The sequence below is a fragment of the Diaporthe amygdali genome (assembly GCF_026229845.1).
Source record: "Diaporthe amygdali strain CAA958 chromosome Unknown NODE_1_length_4327563_cov_65_473760, whole genome shotgun sequence".
In the NCBI taxonomy this organism is placed as follows: Eukaryota; Fungi; Ascomycota; class Sordariomycetes; order Diaporthales; family Diaporthaceae; genus Diaporthe; species Diaporthe amygdali.
The window spans coordinates 777,509-791,639 of NW_026517021.1; the positions used below are offsets into that span (position 1 = coordinate 777,509).

At 51.6% G+C, this 14,131-nt stretch overlaps 6 protein-coding genes across 6 annotated transcripts; 3 read left to right on the plus strand and 3 right to left on the minus strand.

Annotated features, from left to right (window-relative positions):
- Positions 1–3,267: 3,267 nt before the first annotated feature.
- J7T55_005796 (uncharacterized protein) lies at positions 3,268–3,636 on the plus strand (the record flags this gene model as incomplete). Its single annotated transcript, XM_053137252.1, has 1 exon — positions 3,268–3,636. The coding sequence occupies one exon, from the start codon at positions 3,268–3,270 to the stop codon at positions 3,634–3,636; it is 369 nt and encodes a 122-aa protein (XP_053000567.1).
- Positions 3,637–3,876: 240 nt separating this feature from the next.
- On the minus strand, positions 3,877–5,335 carry J7T55_005797 (uncharacterized protein; the record flags this gene model as incomplete). Its single annotated transcript, XM_053137263.1, has 3 exons — positions 3,877–4,132; positions 4,553–4,717; positions 4,920–5,335. The coding sequence occupies 3 exons, from the start codon at positions 5,333–5,335 to the stop codon at positions 3,877–3,879; spliced, it is 837 nt and encodes a 278-aa protein (XP_053000568.1).
- A 1,883-nt stretch (positions 5,336–7,218) lies between these two features.
- Positions 7,219–7,784, plus strand: J7T55_005798 (uncharacterized protein; the record flags this gene model as incomplete). Its single annotated transcript, XM_053137274.1, has 2 exons — positions 7,219–7,263; positions 7,350–7,784. 2 exons carry the CDS (start codon positions 7,219–7,221, stop codon positions 7,782–7,784), a joined length of 480 nt encoding a protein of 159 aa, XP_053000569.1.
- Positions 7,785–8,562: 778 nt separating this feature from the next.
- J7T55_005799 (7alpha-cephem-methoxylase p8 chain related protein) lies at positions 8,563–9,574 on the plus strand (the record flags this gene model as incomplete). Its single annotated transcript, XM_053137285.1, has 3 exons — positions 8,563–8,855; positions 8,917–9,398; positions 9,498–9,574. 3 exons carry the CDS (start codon positions 8,563–8,565, stop codon positions 9,572–9,574), a joined length of 852 nt encoding a protein of 283 aa, XP_053000570.1.
- A 290-nt stretch (positions 9,575–9,864) lies between these two features.
- J7T55_005800 (uncharacterized protein) lies at positions 9,865–10,935 on the minus strand (the record flags this gene model as incomplete). Its single annotated transcript, XM_053137296.1, has 3 exons — positions 9,865–10,432; positions 10,580–10,611; positions 10,726–10,935. The coding sequence occupies 3 exons, from the start codon at positions 10,933–10,935 to the stop codon at positions 9,865–9,867; spliced, it is 810 nt and encodes a 269-aa protein (XP_053000571.1).
- Positions 10,936–10,992: 57 nt separating this feature from the next.
- On the minus strand, positions 10,993–12,570 carry J7T55_005801 (uncharacterized protein; the record flags this gene model as incomplete). The annotated part of the gene is made up of 4 exons (XM_053137307.1): positions 10,993–11,289; positions 11,348–11,622; positions 11,685–12,101; positions 12,516–12,570. 4 exons carry the CDS (start codon positions 12,568–12,570, stop codon positions 10,993–10,995), a joined length of 1,044 nt encoding a protein of 347 aa, XP_053000572.1.
- Positions 12,571–14,131: the final 1,561 nt, after the last annotated feature.

Sequence of the window (14,131 nt, forward strand, 5' to 3'; positions counted from 1 at the left end):
ATTCGTCATCCCCTAGGGTCTGTGTGTAACAATCCTCGCAATTTCCACCTGATAGAATAGAAAATCGTCCCTCATTTCTCATTCTTAGTACGGAATATGGAACGCTGATCAACGACACGTATGACTTGTCTCAAGCAAGGCAGTGGCCTGTCTGCTTGTCCACCGAGACGCAGCTCGCTGTCGGTATTTACCGCAGCGCTCAGGTGTCGTAAGTGACAAGCTCGAGATCTCATCTCCGATAAGCAGGCGTTTCAAGATACGCGACTACTACCGTTGCTTTCGGTCCTCACCTGAGTCCCCGCCTTTACGAAAATCATTTTGTTACTACATATAGTGATGACTCCCTCGCCATTAAAAAACGTCCGTTTTGAGACAAGACAGTGCCTTTTTTGGGATATTTTCGCGAGACCGGTGGGAGACCAACAACAAAATGGTTGCCACATCCTTCGGCAGTCAAGTGGCTGGCTGCTCAGCTCACCGCAACCCTCCTTCGCCCGTGGGGCGCCCAGGAACGAACGCGCCAGCGGGCGGTGCTTTCACTGGGTACCGAGATCACGAACTACCAGAACAACTAGCGGTTAGCGGGGCGCATATGTGGACAGACGTTACGCCCATGTGGACCCGAGCTGGGCGCGATCAAGTGAGCGCTCACCTCTGCCGTACTTCAGGCTTCAGCCCTCCAGCCCTCCAGGGCTGTTTGTGCAGGGTCGTCTCCACCGCGATCCAACGGGGTTGAACCCTCTTGTGCATCGTCAATCGATCTTGGGCACGATTCGATCAATATCGCGATTTCTACGCGCGCCACATGGCAGGCCGGAGTGGATGGATGTTGGATCGGGCCATTATGCTGTGTCATGTCATACGCGCGTTCGTTCTTCAACCACGTTTTGATGTGCACCGGCTACATGGATATCAGACGTCGGGGTCTCGGAGCTGAGGACAATTTTTCGAACTTTCCTTACAGTCGGGCACCACCAGGGCAGGGATCCAAGTCCGAATGTCACCCATCGCGGTCTTTAGACGTAGAGGACCCATCAGGCGACGTCGATCAAGTTACTGTGCATAGCATAATGCGGCTGTCTTGGAAAATAATAGCATGTCTCTTATTGCTGGTGTTTCGTAAGTATTGACCGGTCTGCAGGTACTGCGCACCAAACGTGGGTCATGTGCTTGATTTGGGTCCCGATGGCAACGCTTGTCAGCCTCGATCAGGGTCGTGCCCTTGTCGGACGAAACTGTCTTCTCACAACACCATGGTGTTACGACCTTGGTACTGCGTGCTCCGGCGGAGACAATCACAGGCAGGGTGGACGGTAGCAGAATGTCTCGTCGACTCCGTCGGCTGGACGACCCACGCAGAGCATAGGATGGATGGACTGCAATTTACCCAAGGCTGGACTTTTCCGACTCACCGCCTGAAGTCGCACGAGAAGTCACGAGATATCAACATACAGTATGCAGCAGCCGTCTCTCGTGTAACACTGACCGGTCAGTGATCACTGCGGCCGCCCGTGCTACCGTCCAGGAGGAGCATACGGTGATCAGCACGGCGATCAGGAGGAGCGAACCGTCCAAACCCCATCAAATCTACCGGCAGCCTCGAGCACGTGGGTTATGCTGACCCCGTCCGGGACCGACTGGGGCAGTCCTGGACGGATCGGCTGGTGCCAGCGACCCATGCAGGAGAAGGAGGTAGAGTCTCCACGCCGGTGAACTAGCCTTGCATTCTCGAACAGGCTGCAACCGGTATATTTCCGAGGTAGTTCGGCTCAGCCTGCAACTCGGTATCGCCGGACTCTGCTACTATCTATGACAAAAATCACGAAAAGAAAGACCATATCTCAGGCGGTGAGCATCCGGCATCAAAGGAGCTTTGCGGGCCGAAGTTAAGGACTCTACCGGACCCCCTCCCCCTTGCCATCCGTGGATCTTCTTCACTTCCCGTCTCGGAAGCTCGTCTCCTTGGTAAACTGACAAGTCACTGTGCGTGGTCACGCGTGGGGGTATGCGCTCATAGAGCCGCCACCTCACCCTCGAATCGAGCACAAGTTCGGCGACCAACTCATGCAGGCAGCCAGTCTCGGGCATAATTTACCAAGATGTGCGTGTGTGTGTATGTGCTCTGTGGGTTCGACACGCTTCACACCACCACGCTTCAGGAGTCCAAAGGTTGAAGACACGGGTACACGCACCCGTCATGCTAAATCAAGGAGTACGCGCCTCTAGGCGAGCGGGAAGGATCGAGCGTATGCGGTGAGGTCCTATCCTAGTCCCGGCCTGAGTTTCCGTAACATTCAAGTGCGGCCGAAGCCGGCAAAAGTATAAATGTACGCCAGTGGCTCGATGTTGTTATCTGCAGGATTGCGAATGGGGAACTGCCACTTGATGTGTCGTCTCTTGGCTGGCCTCGGTCTGGATCTAGAGAGGACTTCGGCCGTTCGGACATTTCGCGTTTTCAGTATTCCGCTCTGTTCTCGCGAGAGTAGCGGCCTCATGCAAAGTCCATGCGCATCTCGCATCTCCTTTGACCACGGGCGCCTCCTGGCCTCACGGGTGTTTTCCTCCGGCCAATGTTCACTAGAGGATAAGTCCAGGGATATGCGAGTCTCGTACGACTCGAGGAATCATTCCGCCGCCTCTGGCGCTCAAAAGGCACCGCCCGCGGGTCTGTCTAAGACATGCTTTGGAAGTGGCATGTTGTGTATTGTCCATTACATTTCAATGCTGATGGTGTATGGCATCCCGCGCCGCCCAGACCGTAACCCCCACGACGAATATGCGTGCAATATACACGGCCCAACGGCGGCATGTTAGACGGTGAGATGGACATGGTCTTATGCCTCTTTAAAGACAGTATTAGACAAGCGAGGCTCCACTGCTAGCCTCTTTGCGAGCGCTCATATTTTGCTCTTGGTCTGAGGGCACGTCGATCGATGGTCACCCGTAGTATGAATTCTCATTCGACCAAGTCTCCCAATAAATGTGAGGTTTCACACACCACGACTAGTCCGTATGTTGTCCGCTTCGGAGTATCTTTGCGTTAGGAACTAGATTTAACGTCGAATGCTTGATACTGTTTTACCTTGGCTGAGCTGCCGTTTGCACTTGTGCCATTGGCTCGACCACAGGCTCAGCCGGTCTCAGCTGGTCCCGAACGTCTGGTTTACCCCGGTTAATTCAGCTGCAGTCGAGGCATCACTTATCCATCACAAGGCCTTCTGAATTCTGATCTCGCTAATCTCGGCGCACAAAACAGGAAGCCCACTAATGCAATCAGCAGACCACATCGTCGTCGGCAGCCCATCGCCAAGACATTCACATAAACAACAGTACAACGACGACTTTCTGACAGGTAGAAACGTTGGTCGATACGGGGTTCCTCCAAGGAATGTCCTTGTCTTCTATGTGCTCTTGTACTCCCTCCACAGGCCCCAGATCTTGTACGACAGTGGTCGCAGACGATGGGTGGGAAGATTCGGTGCGGTGCGACCAGGGTTCAAGGCCGGCGCCACAGAGGCTCTTGCAGCTGACATGTCACTCACTTTTGACTCGGGTACAGCCGCGAGAAGAAACGGAGGGCTTGATGCGCTCGATACTTCACTTGCAGGCGCCACCCGACGCCAAACACACCGTTGATTGTGCAGTAGCTCCGGGGATATGTGTTACGTATATGTATTCCGCCCAAGTAGGACGGCCGTACACCGCCTCGAGGCCTTTGTCCGTACGCCATGCTACCACACAGCCACATCAATGCTTGTGGTTGGAAAGTTTCAACGTCACTTGTCTAGTCTATGCGCTGAATAGGAGAAGAGCTCCACACTACCTGTCAAATTTGCCACCCGACTAAAGACTGGGACCGTATTCGTCTTTGCTTTTTCAAAGATTCTTCTTGCCCGCCGCCTGCAAGTGATCGAATTGTTCTCGGCTGACAAGCCTCCCATCTGGTAGCACCACTTCTGTCTTTTTGACTTGCCACAACGCGAAAGGGTAGAACAAATCGCAGACCAGCGCCGTGCCACAGATGAATATGCCTAGTGGGTTGAGGAAGTACCCATGCGCCTCAGGCCAGTAATACCATAGTATGGCGTTGCAAACGCCCATTCCGGAAATTGTGCCGATTGTTCTGCAGAGCCTATTTGATAGAAACATCAGCAAAATGATTGTCTCTTGCAGAAGAGCAGAATGCCATATGTGATAGATGATATGCGAAGGTTTTCGGAGTATGCAGAACTAGCTGTGTATGCCTCATTTCGACGTCTCTGAAGCTCATTGATTTGGTGACATGGGCTTGTCAGAATTGGCTAACAAGTCTGTGTGCGTTACAAATGCTTCGAGCAAGCGTGAGGATTTTTCTCGCGTGAATGCTGGACGCCACGAGCCTCTTTCGCAGTCCAAACCTCTCTAGGGAAGGAGATCAACCTATTCGATGGACAAGAGTCGGCACATCTATGTCCATCTTAACAGGGAGATTCGCGGAGAGCCAATACCATCATCATGCTCTAATTATGGAAATGGGTAGTCAAAAAGATCAACGTCAAAGAGTGAGACTTACCAGATCCCATAGCTTGCGCCTCCAGAGTGACCTCTAACCAGCAACATGGCGAGTGAACTCACACTGGCAACCATCTGGGCCACCCCGGCAGACCAGTATGCTAGTTCAGTCGTGTCGTATTGGTCCTGACCAAAATACCATTTGCCGGTTTTGTCCCCATGGCCACTACAGCATTCAGAGTTAGCCACCCAAGCACTGAGGAAGGGGGTTCATGCGAGAATACGTCGAAGTAGATCATCATATGCCCAGTGCCTGCTCGAAAAATGCGATCCAACAAGGGGGTTTGATTCAAGCAGCGAAACAGACCACACATATGGAAGATAGTTATCCCTAGAGGGGTCAAAAATCGTAATCGGAAGCTGCTTACATCCCCGGACGGCTCAACCACCACTTCACAAACGCGAAGTGGCCTACGCACCCGATGGCGGTCATCAAACCCAGAATGGAAGCCATGTGTCGTCCGACCCAAGCATTCGTCCTATCCCACTCGTAAGGTGCAAATTTGATCGTCGTGTAGATCAGACCGATGTCGAGAATTAGCCAGATGGTGAAGCCGGCTGTCTCGATGAGCGCTTCACACACGTAGAGAGAGTAGACAATCTCCCACGAGACATTGAGGGCGAGGCCGAGCAGTGGCATACTGTAGGACTTGGTCCGGAGGCTGCGTAGCGTCATGAGGATGTACGTCGCGTCCCAGAACAACACGCCGACGCCAAGCGCGACGGTCGAGAGTGGCACGACCCAGTCGGGGACATGGGCGGGAGCGACGTCGCTGGACCCCATGCTAGCTTGTATGCAGATTTGAGGTGATTGGAAAGGTGTCGTCGGTTTTCCTCTGGTACTTTGGACGATCTGGGAGCCTGTGGTGGAAGGAAGGTCCGAACAAAGCTTTTCGGGACGTGTCCGTGCCGCGCCAAGAACCGGGTGGTTGTCAGACGGATTTGTGGAACCAAGTTCGGGAGGATCATCAGACCATAAGTGGTTGACAACCACGACAAGAAAATTCAGAATCATGTCAAGGAATTATCTTGCCTGAAATACTTGTCGCTGTCAACTAAGTTTGCGGAAAGCACTCATTTGTTGCTTTGCTACCAATGGCACCGGGCTCTCCGGAAAGTTTGGGAAAATTCATTGCCGGAACAATTGGGACTGATTCTAATCATCTTGGCTGGACATGTCAATATTGACGTAAAGACACGCAACAGATGCACATTAATCTAGGACGGAAACCTCTCGTAGAGGTTCTGGAGACATGGAAGTGTATCAAGATATCAGCACACCGCTGCCACCTCGTTCATGCGCAGGCAAGTATCCGCCATGATCATTACTAAGGACCTGACTTTCTGAGCCAAGATCACATAATGTCTCTGCCTCTTCATGGCCCCTTTTGATATTGTACTTGAGGTACAGTGCCAGATCGTATTGATGAAGTAGGTAAATAACGCCATGATAACAGCATTTGGACATGTGGTCCCGTGAAGTTCGGGAGATCCATGCTTCATTGTACTGTGCTTTAGGGCCCAGAACAGCTCTCTGAGCCTGCACATATCGTTCGCTGCTGATTTTAAGCATGTGTCCGGAGTTGACTTCAAGTCTTTGAATTGAATCCCGAGCACTCGCAGACTCCTGCCGTTCTCAGCCTGACAGTCTCATTTCATTGGAAGATAATCTCCGGGCATCAATGCAGAAGCCGAACAGAGTGTTTGTACCTAGACTTACTCCAGCGGATGTAACTCACGCACTGCAGATTGTGAAACTCATTAAGATTTACTGTAAGGCATCTTACATGCCGGGTCAAGAGTTCAAGGTGATGAGTCTTATCAAAATAAAAGCCGCTATATCGCATCAGCTGACATGGGGAGACCCGGCCTCTCCATGAGTCCCAGCCTTCACAGTATCTGCGAGAGGTTTACTAACGGTGCACGTAGTAAGTTACACTCGACCACTGGCTGACGAGCTTGCGATTTCTACCTTCATCGTACGATGTAACACACCTATATTCAGCAATATATATTGGATGGCAAGGCAACTTTCCCGTTTCCGAGACTGCCAATAATGGAATCTGGCTTGATGATGACAGCAATTTATGGAATAACTTAGAGCCGAGACACATGCATCCTAACATCACCAAGGAACCACCAAGCCCTTGAAAGACGGTTGGCTCACGGGGTCTCGACTCTTGGCTGATGTTTGCGTAAGATCGCGTTGAGGCTGGGGAAGGCAGCCATGCCGTGACACCATTTTCAGCCTCTTGTGTAATGGGGGAAACAATCCCACGCATCCACGTGTCGCGGCACAGCCTGGTCACGACAATGTGTGTACTGTGATACAAAGGCAGAATATTAAAGCTTGCCTTGTACAAGAAATTGCGCACCACGGCAACGGCGACTTTGTGTCTCCTCGACCATGGCAACTGTTGCACTTCCACCTGCAGCCGCATTGATTGTATTCTTAGCCTGCTTGGAGGCCAGGAACATCCAGTGACTCTGTTAGATATAAAAGCCAAATACACCTTGATTATTCTGGGCATTTCGAAATCCTGCAAAACATGTTGCAAAGACATTGAATTCAGACTAAAGACTTGAATTGCCTGTTCCCTTGCACTTTGTTCTACTCTACGCTGCGCATAAGAGATTGACTCAACAATACCGTCATCCTCTTACAATATGCTATTCTCTGTCTTTCTTCCCGTTTTTATCGCTGCTGTCGTGGTAAGTTAAAGACTTTGGCTCATTTGTGCTATTTGCGACCCTTCGAACGAGAAACAAATTGTTTGCTCATGCACCTCGGTGGACAGGCCGATACCACTTCCCAACAGCCCGAGTCAACTCCAGCCCCTGTCATCGAGCCTAGTGATCTCTACAGCGCAATCAACAACTTCACCGTCAACCCTGGCAGCGTCGTGTCCGCTCTCGAGTCATGGGTCGTTGAAATATTCAGCATTGAGTTTGCAGAAATCACTTCTTCTGCAGCGTCCGTTTCCTCGTCCTTGGACCTCCTGCTTTCGACCGCTGACGCCGCCATTTCCACGTCCATCAATTCCCAACTCAGTCTGGTCGCAGCCAATGTCAGCCGTGCATCTGTTGCGATGGAAACTGCGCGAGCAATTGCCAATCGGACGTTCTCGCCTACGCCTACCCCAAGCACCAGCACTGGTGGCGTAGCGTGTGAGACTGCTGCTGTGGGAATTGGTGCTCTGGTTGGCGGCATGGCTATCTTGGCGTATCTTTAAGTAGACGAGATCGAGCGGCTACGTGGAAAGCACATCGAACGAGTAATTATTTGGGCTTTGTGGAAAGATCGAGGAGGGATGATGCTTGGTTGCGCTCGACATAATTCACAGATGCTGCGCGTGGGAATGCATGTGAGTTAGGGCGGATAGGAATGAAGTGATTGTCTTGTGGACGAGCCACACAGGGTACTTTTGCGCGTTTCCGTAATTTTGATACTTCCATAATGAGATATTTCTTTTATTGAATAAAAACAAGCCATGGTCAGAACAGTTCATCTACACACCTTGTTCCGTAACTGCGCTTGTTCATGAATCTGTTCCAATACATGATTTTGTTAAACACTTGCAGTGCTTACTTCGACCTCTTCAGCGTCAAGAAATTTGCCCAACGAGTAGCTTTAGTAGCTTTCAATGCATTAATTAGCTATCTTTGGATCAGTCACTTCTAAGAGTGTATGTCAATCTATGATTTACTCATATATAAATGGCAAGTGCAGCATCTTTCAGTTTCTCATGTGCACCTAATGAAGCAGCTCGTCACTTCCATTGCTTTACTTTGGGATAAGGTTTGCCCAGAAATCTCCCCTCACATCTCCGTCAGATTATGAATGGGAAGAGGAGCTGAAAACCCCTCCGCCGGAAGAATAGTCTCCAAGAAGATCACGTGCCTTGTTGGAGTGAGTGCATAGAAAGCCTCATATGACGCCGAACCACCGAAGTCTGTGATGTTGTATTTTTGTCACCACTTGCAACCTGATATCCGTGGTATCTATTTTAAATGGAGGCCAACGGAAACCGCGCAGCGTACGATGTCCTAGCTGACATCAACTACTTCCCGGCTACTGGCAACGTCATTGCAACTCAGGACTGGAAGCCCAGATATTTGGGAATAAGCGATGACTTCACCCGACAGGTGCTTATCCGAGATATACGCGGGATGGAAAATGGATTCGGACTCGATAAGAATGGATTTCACTTTTTGAAGCTCCCGAGCAGGGAAAGAAATACCGAAGATGATGAGACAATCAGAACGCAGTGGTATCCAGAGGTCGCAGATATCATCAAAGAGCTGTAAGTCGATAACGTCAAGATTTGCGCTCTGCTGACTGCATGCTGACATTCAGCTCCGTAGGACTGGTGCTTCGACCGTCCACGTATTCAACCACTGCCTCCGTCAGTGTGACGAGGCAGTATCCAAGGGCAAGCTGGATGCTTCAGGCCGCTGGCTGGCCGCTGCTTCGGGGCATCCCCACGTTGATTATGCAGCACGCCCAGAAGACATCCAGGGCACGCTAGAGGAGCTCAAGTTCCCCACCGAGATTGCCCGACGCTTCGAGTCTTCGTCCCGCTTCGCATTCGTCAACGCCTGGCGGCCCCTCAAGACGGTGCGACGCGACCCCCTCGCCGTTGCTGATGCATCCACTGTCCCGGACTCGGACTACCAGATCCGAGCCCGTCAGTTCAAGCAGAGCGGTGTCAAGTCGGGCAACTATGTCATGTCGCATGGCAGTCGGGAGGATCAGCACGCGTGGTACTATATGCATGAGATGCAGCCCAACGAACTTGTTGTATTCAGAAACTACGACACGAAGCAGGACGTGCCGGGATGGAGATGTCCACATACCGCATTTGAGATTCCTGGGACAGAAAGTTTGCCCGCCAGGGAAAGCATTGAGATTCGGGCTGCTTGTTTTTGGGACTGAGAGGTGAAAGTCTGTCCTGTGACCGACAAGGAGCATCGCCTTGAGAATGAACAACGTGATTCATTGGAATTGAACCCAACCGATTAGGTTTCTCGATCGATTTCTATCAGGAGGCTGAGGAAATGTTGAAGAAATAGAAATCAAGCCTTGTTTCTTGCTCCCCCGCAACAGAGTGGTATCAATGATCAAAGTTGCCAATGAGCATTCCACTCGGGAAGCTCCACTGCATTCTCCCTCTTGTACACGGCGTGGATGTCCACTCCCAGGCGCCATTGCCTTTATTAGATTCGTTTTCTAGCCTCCACCAGCTTTTCCGATCTTTCAGCACTTGCATTCAGGCCTCGAGTGTTCCTAGTTCGCTCGGTCCTCGCGCCAACCTAGCGTTTCCCTCCATTCGCAATCTTGTCGAAAACAAGGCCACCGACCGTAGATTTCAATATGTTCCCCATAGCACCGTGGTTCGGGTTCTTATCAATCCCAGCATCAATCACCGCGGCGCTGATGGCCGCGGTCGCGACCCTTACGCCCTTCTCCCCGACCCAACCCCCGGGTCGGTTCTTCTGGCGAAACGCCTCAAAGGCAGCAGCTGACAGCCCGGCTTTGATCATCTGGTTGCGCTTCTTCTTGGCATCTGCCGAGCGGTCACGTTCCCTGCGGTCATCTCGGCTGCCGCGAGTCGAAGAAGAGCGCGGCTCGCTGTGAGGTCTTCGACTGCGCCCTCCCTGCTTCCTGGACCGGTGGTCCGACGACCTTGGCGGGTAATAGCGGTCCTCGTCGTCATAGTATTCGGCGGACCCGTTGGCGTCGTTATAGGTGGACCGCCGGGACGCTGCAGGCCGCTTGTCGCGGCCACGAGGCTCGTCGTCGTAGGGTATCAGGTCGATCGAGTCGCGGTCCCTGCCCCTGCCTGGGCTGCCTCTGTCGCGGTCTCTCCTTGCATCCCCTCTGTCTCGGCGCGAAGGCTGGTGTCTTGATGTTCCTGATCCCGCCATCACGGAATTTATGCGTGGTGCGAGGAAAGGAGGTTGTTAAGTTGAAGGGGTGAAATTGGGCAGATCAGATTGAAGATTTGCCATCGCAAGTGTGACGTACCCCCATTTAGACGTCACACGCTGCACAGCCGTCTGCAGTTTGCGGCCGGTCAGGTTTCGCCGTGGTGTGCGCCAAGGGATTCACTTCCAGGATTCCAGCTGGAATGCCATCCAATGACGGGGACTCAGGCACGACTGCCGACTTACCCGAGTCACTCCCAGACTTCTTGTCAAGGTTTGATCGCGGTTGCCGCCGATTGGGATGCCTGTTCCCTGTTTCGCCTGGCCGCCGTTGAGACCTGAATGCGACACTGCGACAAGTGTAGCGCAACACCAGCGTCTTCGTGGCGGTGAGGTTGCATCGTGCATCGCCGCCATCCCAAGAGCTGTCAAGCCGGGCACACACATTGAGACCATGTCTGATGTGTCGAGTGGGACTATAGGCTATGTTTTTTCTCAATCAACTTCGTCAATTCAGTTTGCACTGTATCCGTACACAACATCCAAGCCCGTGCTGTCATCAGCGCGATTCTTCTCTGACCACTCAAAGAGCATGTCATAGTTTCTGCAGATATGCGAAGTGCCCCATCCTAACGAGGCAGGCGTCTCTGCGTCACCAGGTAACGGATAGGTGACATCCAAGGTAGGATCAGCCTGACACCGAACGGCTTGTCGCAACATTTCGATGCAGTGGTAGGTCGTCCGTTGTTGGACAGAGTCTAGAGCAGTCGCGTTTTCCAAGGCTAGTGAGAAGGAGTTCAAGACGAAGTACTAAAATGGTCAGCCTCAATTGCGCCCACTCTAGCTTTGTGCATCTTGTTGCACCTACCACGCAGCGCATTTGATGTATCGCAGCTACTGCGTAAGTCTGATCCTTGCCATGCTCGTCCTTCTGCTTGACGAATCCTCGGCCGACTGACAAGAGCACGTCAATATCGGCTTGGCTTCTCGGCGGGGCGATCTCAAAGGGAAGGGGTGCGGTGCGGTCCAGCTTACGCGGTATGTCAGCGGTGAAGACAGTATCTTCATCCCCATTCAGAACCCTTGCGCTAGTGAGCGTCTCTTCAGGCCGTGTGTCTGAGAACGGTGATACGAGGAATGCCGCTGAGCGAAGGGTCTGTGGTCAGTCCAAGCGCGCGTCTCTGTTGAGGCAGGGGATCACTCACATTCAGGGGCTGAATGCACGGCGGCTCGGTTGCCATCGACTATCTTCGCATACTGCTGATTGATCTTGGCAGGTGGAACGAAGAATTGAACGATGTGTACAATGGTAGCGAGGACGATGAGTAGCAAAGAAAGAATAGACACTCTCTTGATCCTCTTGACTTGGCCTTGCAGAACAGAAAACCGACGGTCGTACTTTGGATTGTCCTCCCGCGTAGGCTGAGCACATCCAGTCTCAATGTTCGGTCGCGACGGCGAAATCAGATTCATGCCGACATTTTGGATACTCTTCGGGTCTCTGGACCAGAAATCGCGGTTCATTGTGAATGTTGTCAGCGCCACGGAAGAAACCGATTGGAACTGTGCGCAGATCAGCAACTGAGGTTTGCCCAGGCTCAGTTTACATATGCGCGGACGAACTGACGCGATTTGTCGAGGCCTGCTAGTCAGTTCATCGAAACTCTGAGCAGTTTCGAACAACTAACCCAATTTGACCGTGTGAGCCAAGGCTCCTTGGTGGGATGGAGTTACATCTTGGCTCACCCCCGCTCGCTCTCTATTATGCTTCGGGAAATGCTTAACTTAAAGACAGAGGGTTAACATATTTAACAGGGCTTAGAGAGTGTACATCCGGCTACGCTTCACGTTCGAGGACTATAAACACTTCTAAGCGCTGTCAAGTGGATGACCAACCATGAAAGGCTCTGTGTCCTGCCAAGTTTGTTACCCGCCGTTTGGTCTGACATTAATTGCAACGTACTGGAGAAGTGCAGAATTAGCCAAGAAATAGTCCACAACATGGTGAGGAACATGTTGGGCCTCCATGAACTCACGTCTGAGTGGCCCCTTCTGTTCGGAAACGGAGCTCTCCGGCCCAACGAGTATCATAGTGAAAGGGGGTCAGGTGGCCAACGAAGGCTGTGCTCGAGTAATGGCTGCTGGGTGGTGCACTAACAACTGCTTGTGTCTCGTATGGTGCGGCAATACACACTATATTGGTAACCAGCTGTACGGCATATTGCGCCGACGTATTGTACCTCGTGGGGTCCGATAGTTCGGTTTCATGGGCGGTCTAGCCGCCGTATACCATGGGTCGCATATAGACTTCGGCGGGGTACCGGGCCGCATTTATGTGGCGGCAGATCCGCCTACAACATTATGTTTAAAACAAGCATATCGTGGACCATGGTCGGCTCTCAGGCTGCATTCGCAACATGTTTCCGGCCAAGGCGTTATCGAGAGCCTGGCAAAAGCTTGTTGCCTTCTGACAGTGACACACGCTAGAGACGAAGAATCCATGAAGAGCCAAAGTGGCCAGGAACTATCGATGGTAGACGAGAGAGAGGTTGCGAAGCAAAAGAGACGGATTTGGAATTGCCGGCTCTGGCACATCGCCTTGTCGGAGCCGAAGTGGGCTGGGAGGAGCACAGGAATACACAAGTGTATGCGCTGCCACGCGGAGAAGAGCCGTTCACAATGATAACAGGAGACACAGGCCACTGTTTTGCGGGCCCGTTTCGTGGTATCTTGTTGAACAACAGCATTCCTCATTCGAACGAATTGAAACATTGTCTCTCGCGTACAATCAGCCAGTGTTATCTGTCTCTACTCTCCACCGGCAAAATCCGGGGTTCAAGTGCGCTATGTACCACACTGTACAACAAGTTTTGTCGAGAAATCCCTCACAAACCAAATGAGCACATGCGGTAGCCAGACATTCCGAGAAAAAATGTTCCAGCAAGCCATACATAAGCTAGTAAGGAATTACCACACGCTCCACCTGCAATCCGCCAGCCAACCGCATGTTAGTCTTAGCGCTCTTTGACATAAGTTCCTAGAGTCCATGACCAAGGATAAGTGAAACTACGTTTCCCGTAAATACTGTATAACTAGGAGCAAATTTACCGAATTAAAACCAAAGTCTGCAAAACATGGGATTAATTTGGAAGAACTCTATCGCCAGTTTCATGTCCGCCAATATTTGTGACATGCAAAAGATTGCCTCTTGCTTGGTTTAATCCTCATTGCCACCTGATCGGCGAGTCTTCTCGAGCAAAAGGAATAGGGGCTGAGGCTGTGCATTCAATTCCGATTGTAACTAAGGGGAAACGCTTCCGCGTCTGCGCCATCATCGATACGTGGCGCGACGTAGGAGACCTCGTGATAAATCCTCTTGATGCAGTCAAGAGTTGTGGGATAGCACTTCTCGCCAATATTTTCACATGTAAAGATGCCTGTCTGTTCAGCGACACAAGGCGTATAACATGAAACCCAATCGGTACAAGATTTCCGGTGCGACAGTAAGCACAAACTCGGTCTTTGGTACTTTAAAGGAAGAATGGGTTGAAAAGTACTTGAGAGATACTGACTGATCCAGAAATTTGCTAAACTGATTATCCTCAACATACAACCGATGTTCACTTTTTGTCATCAATGATCTTCAGCCTCG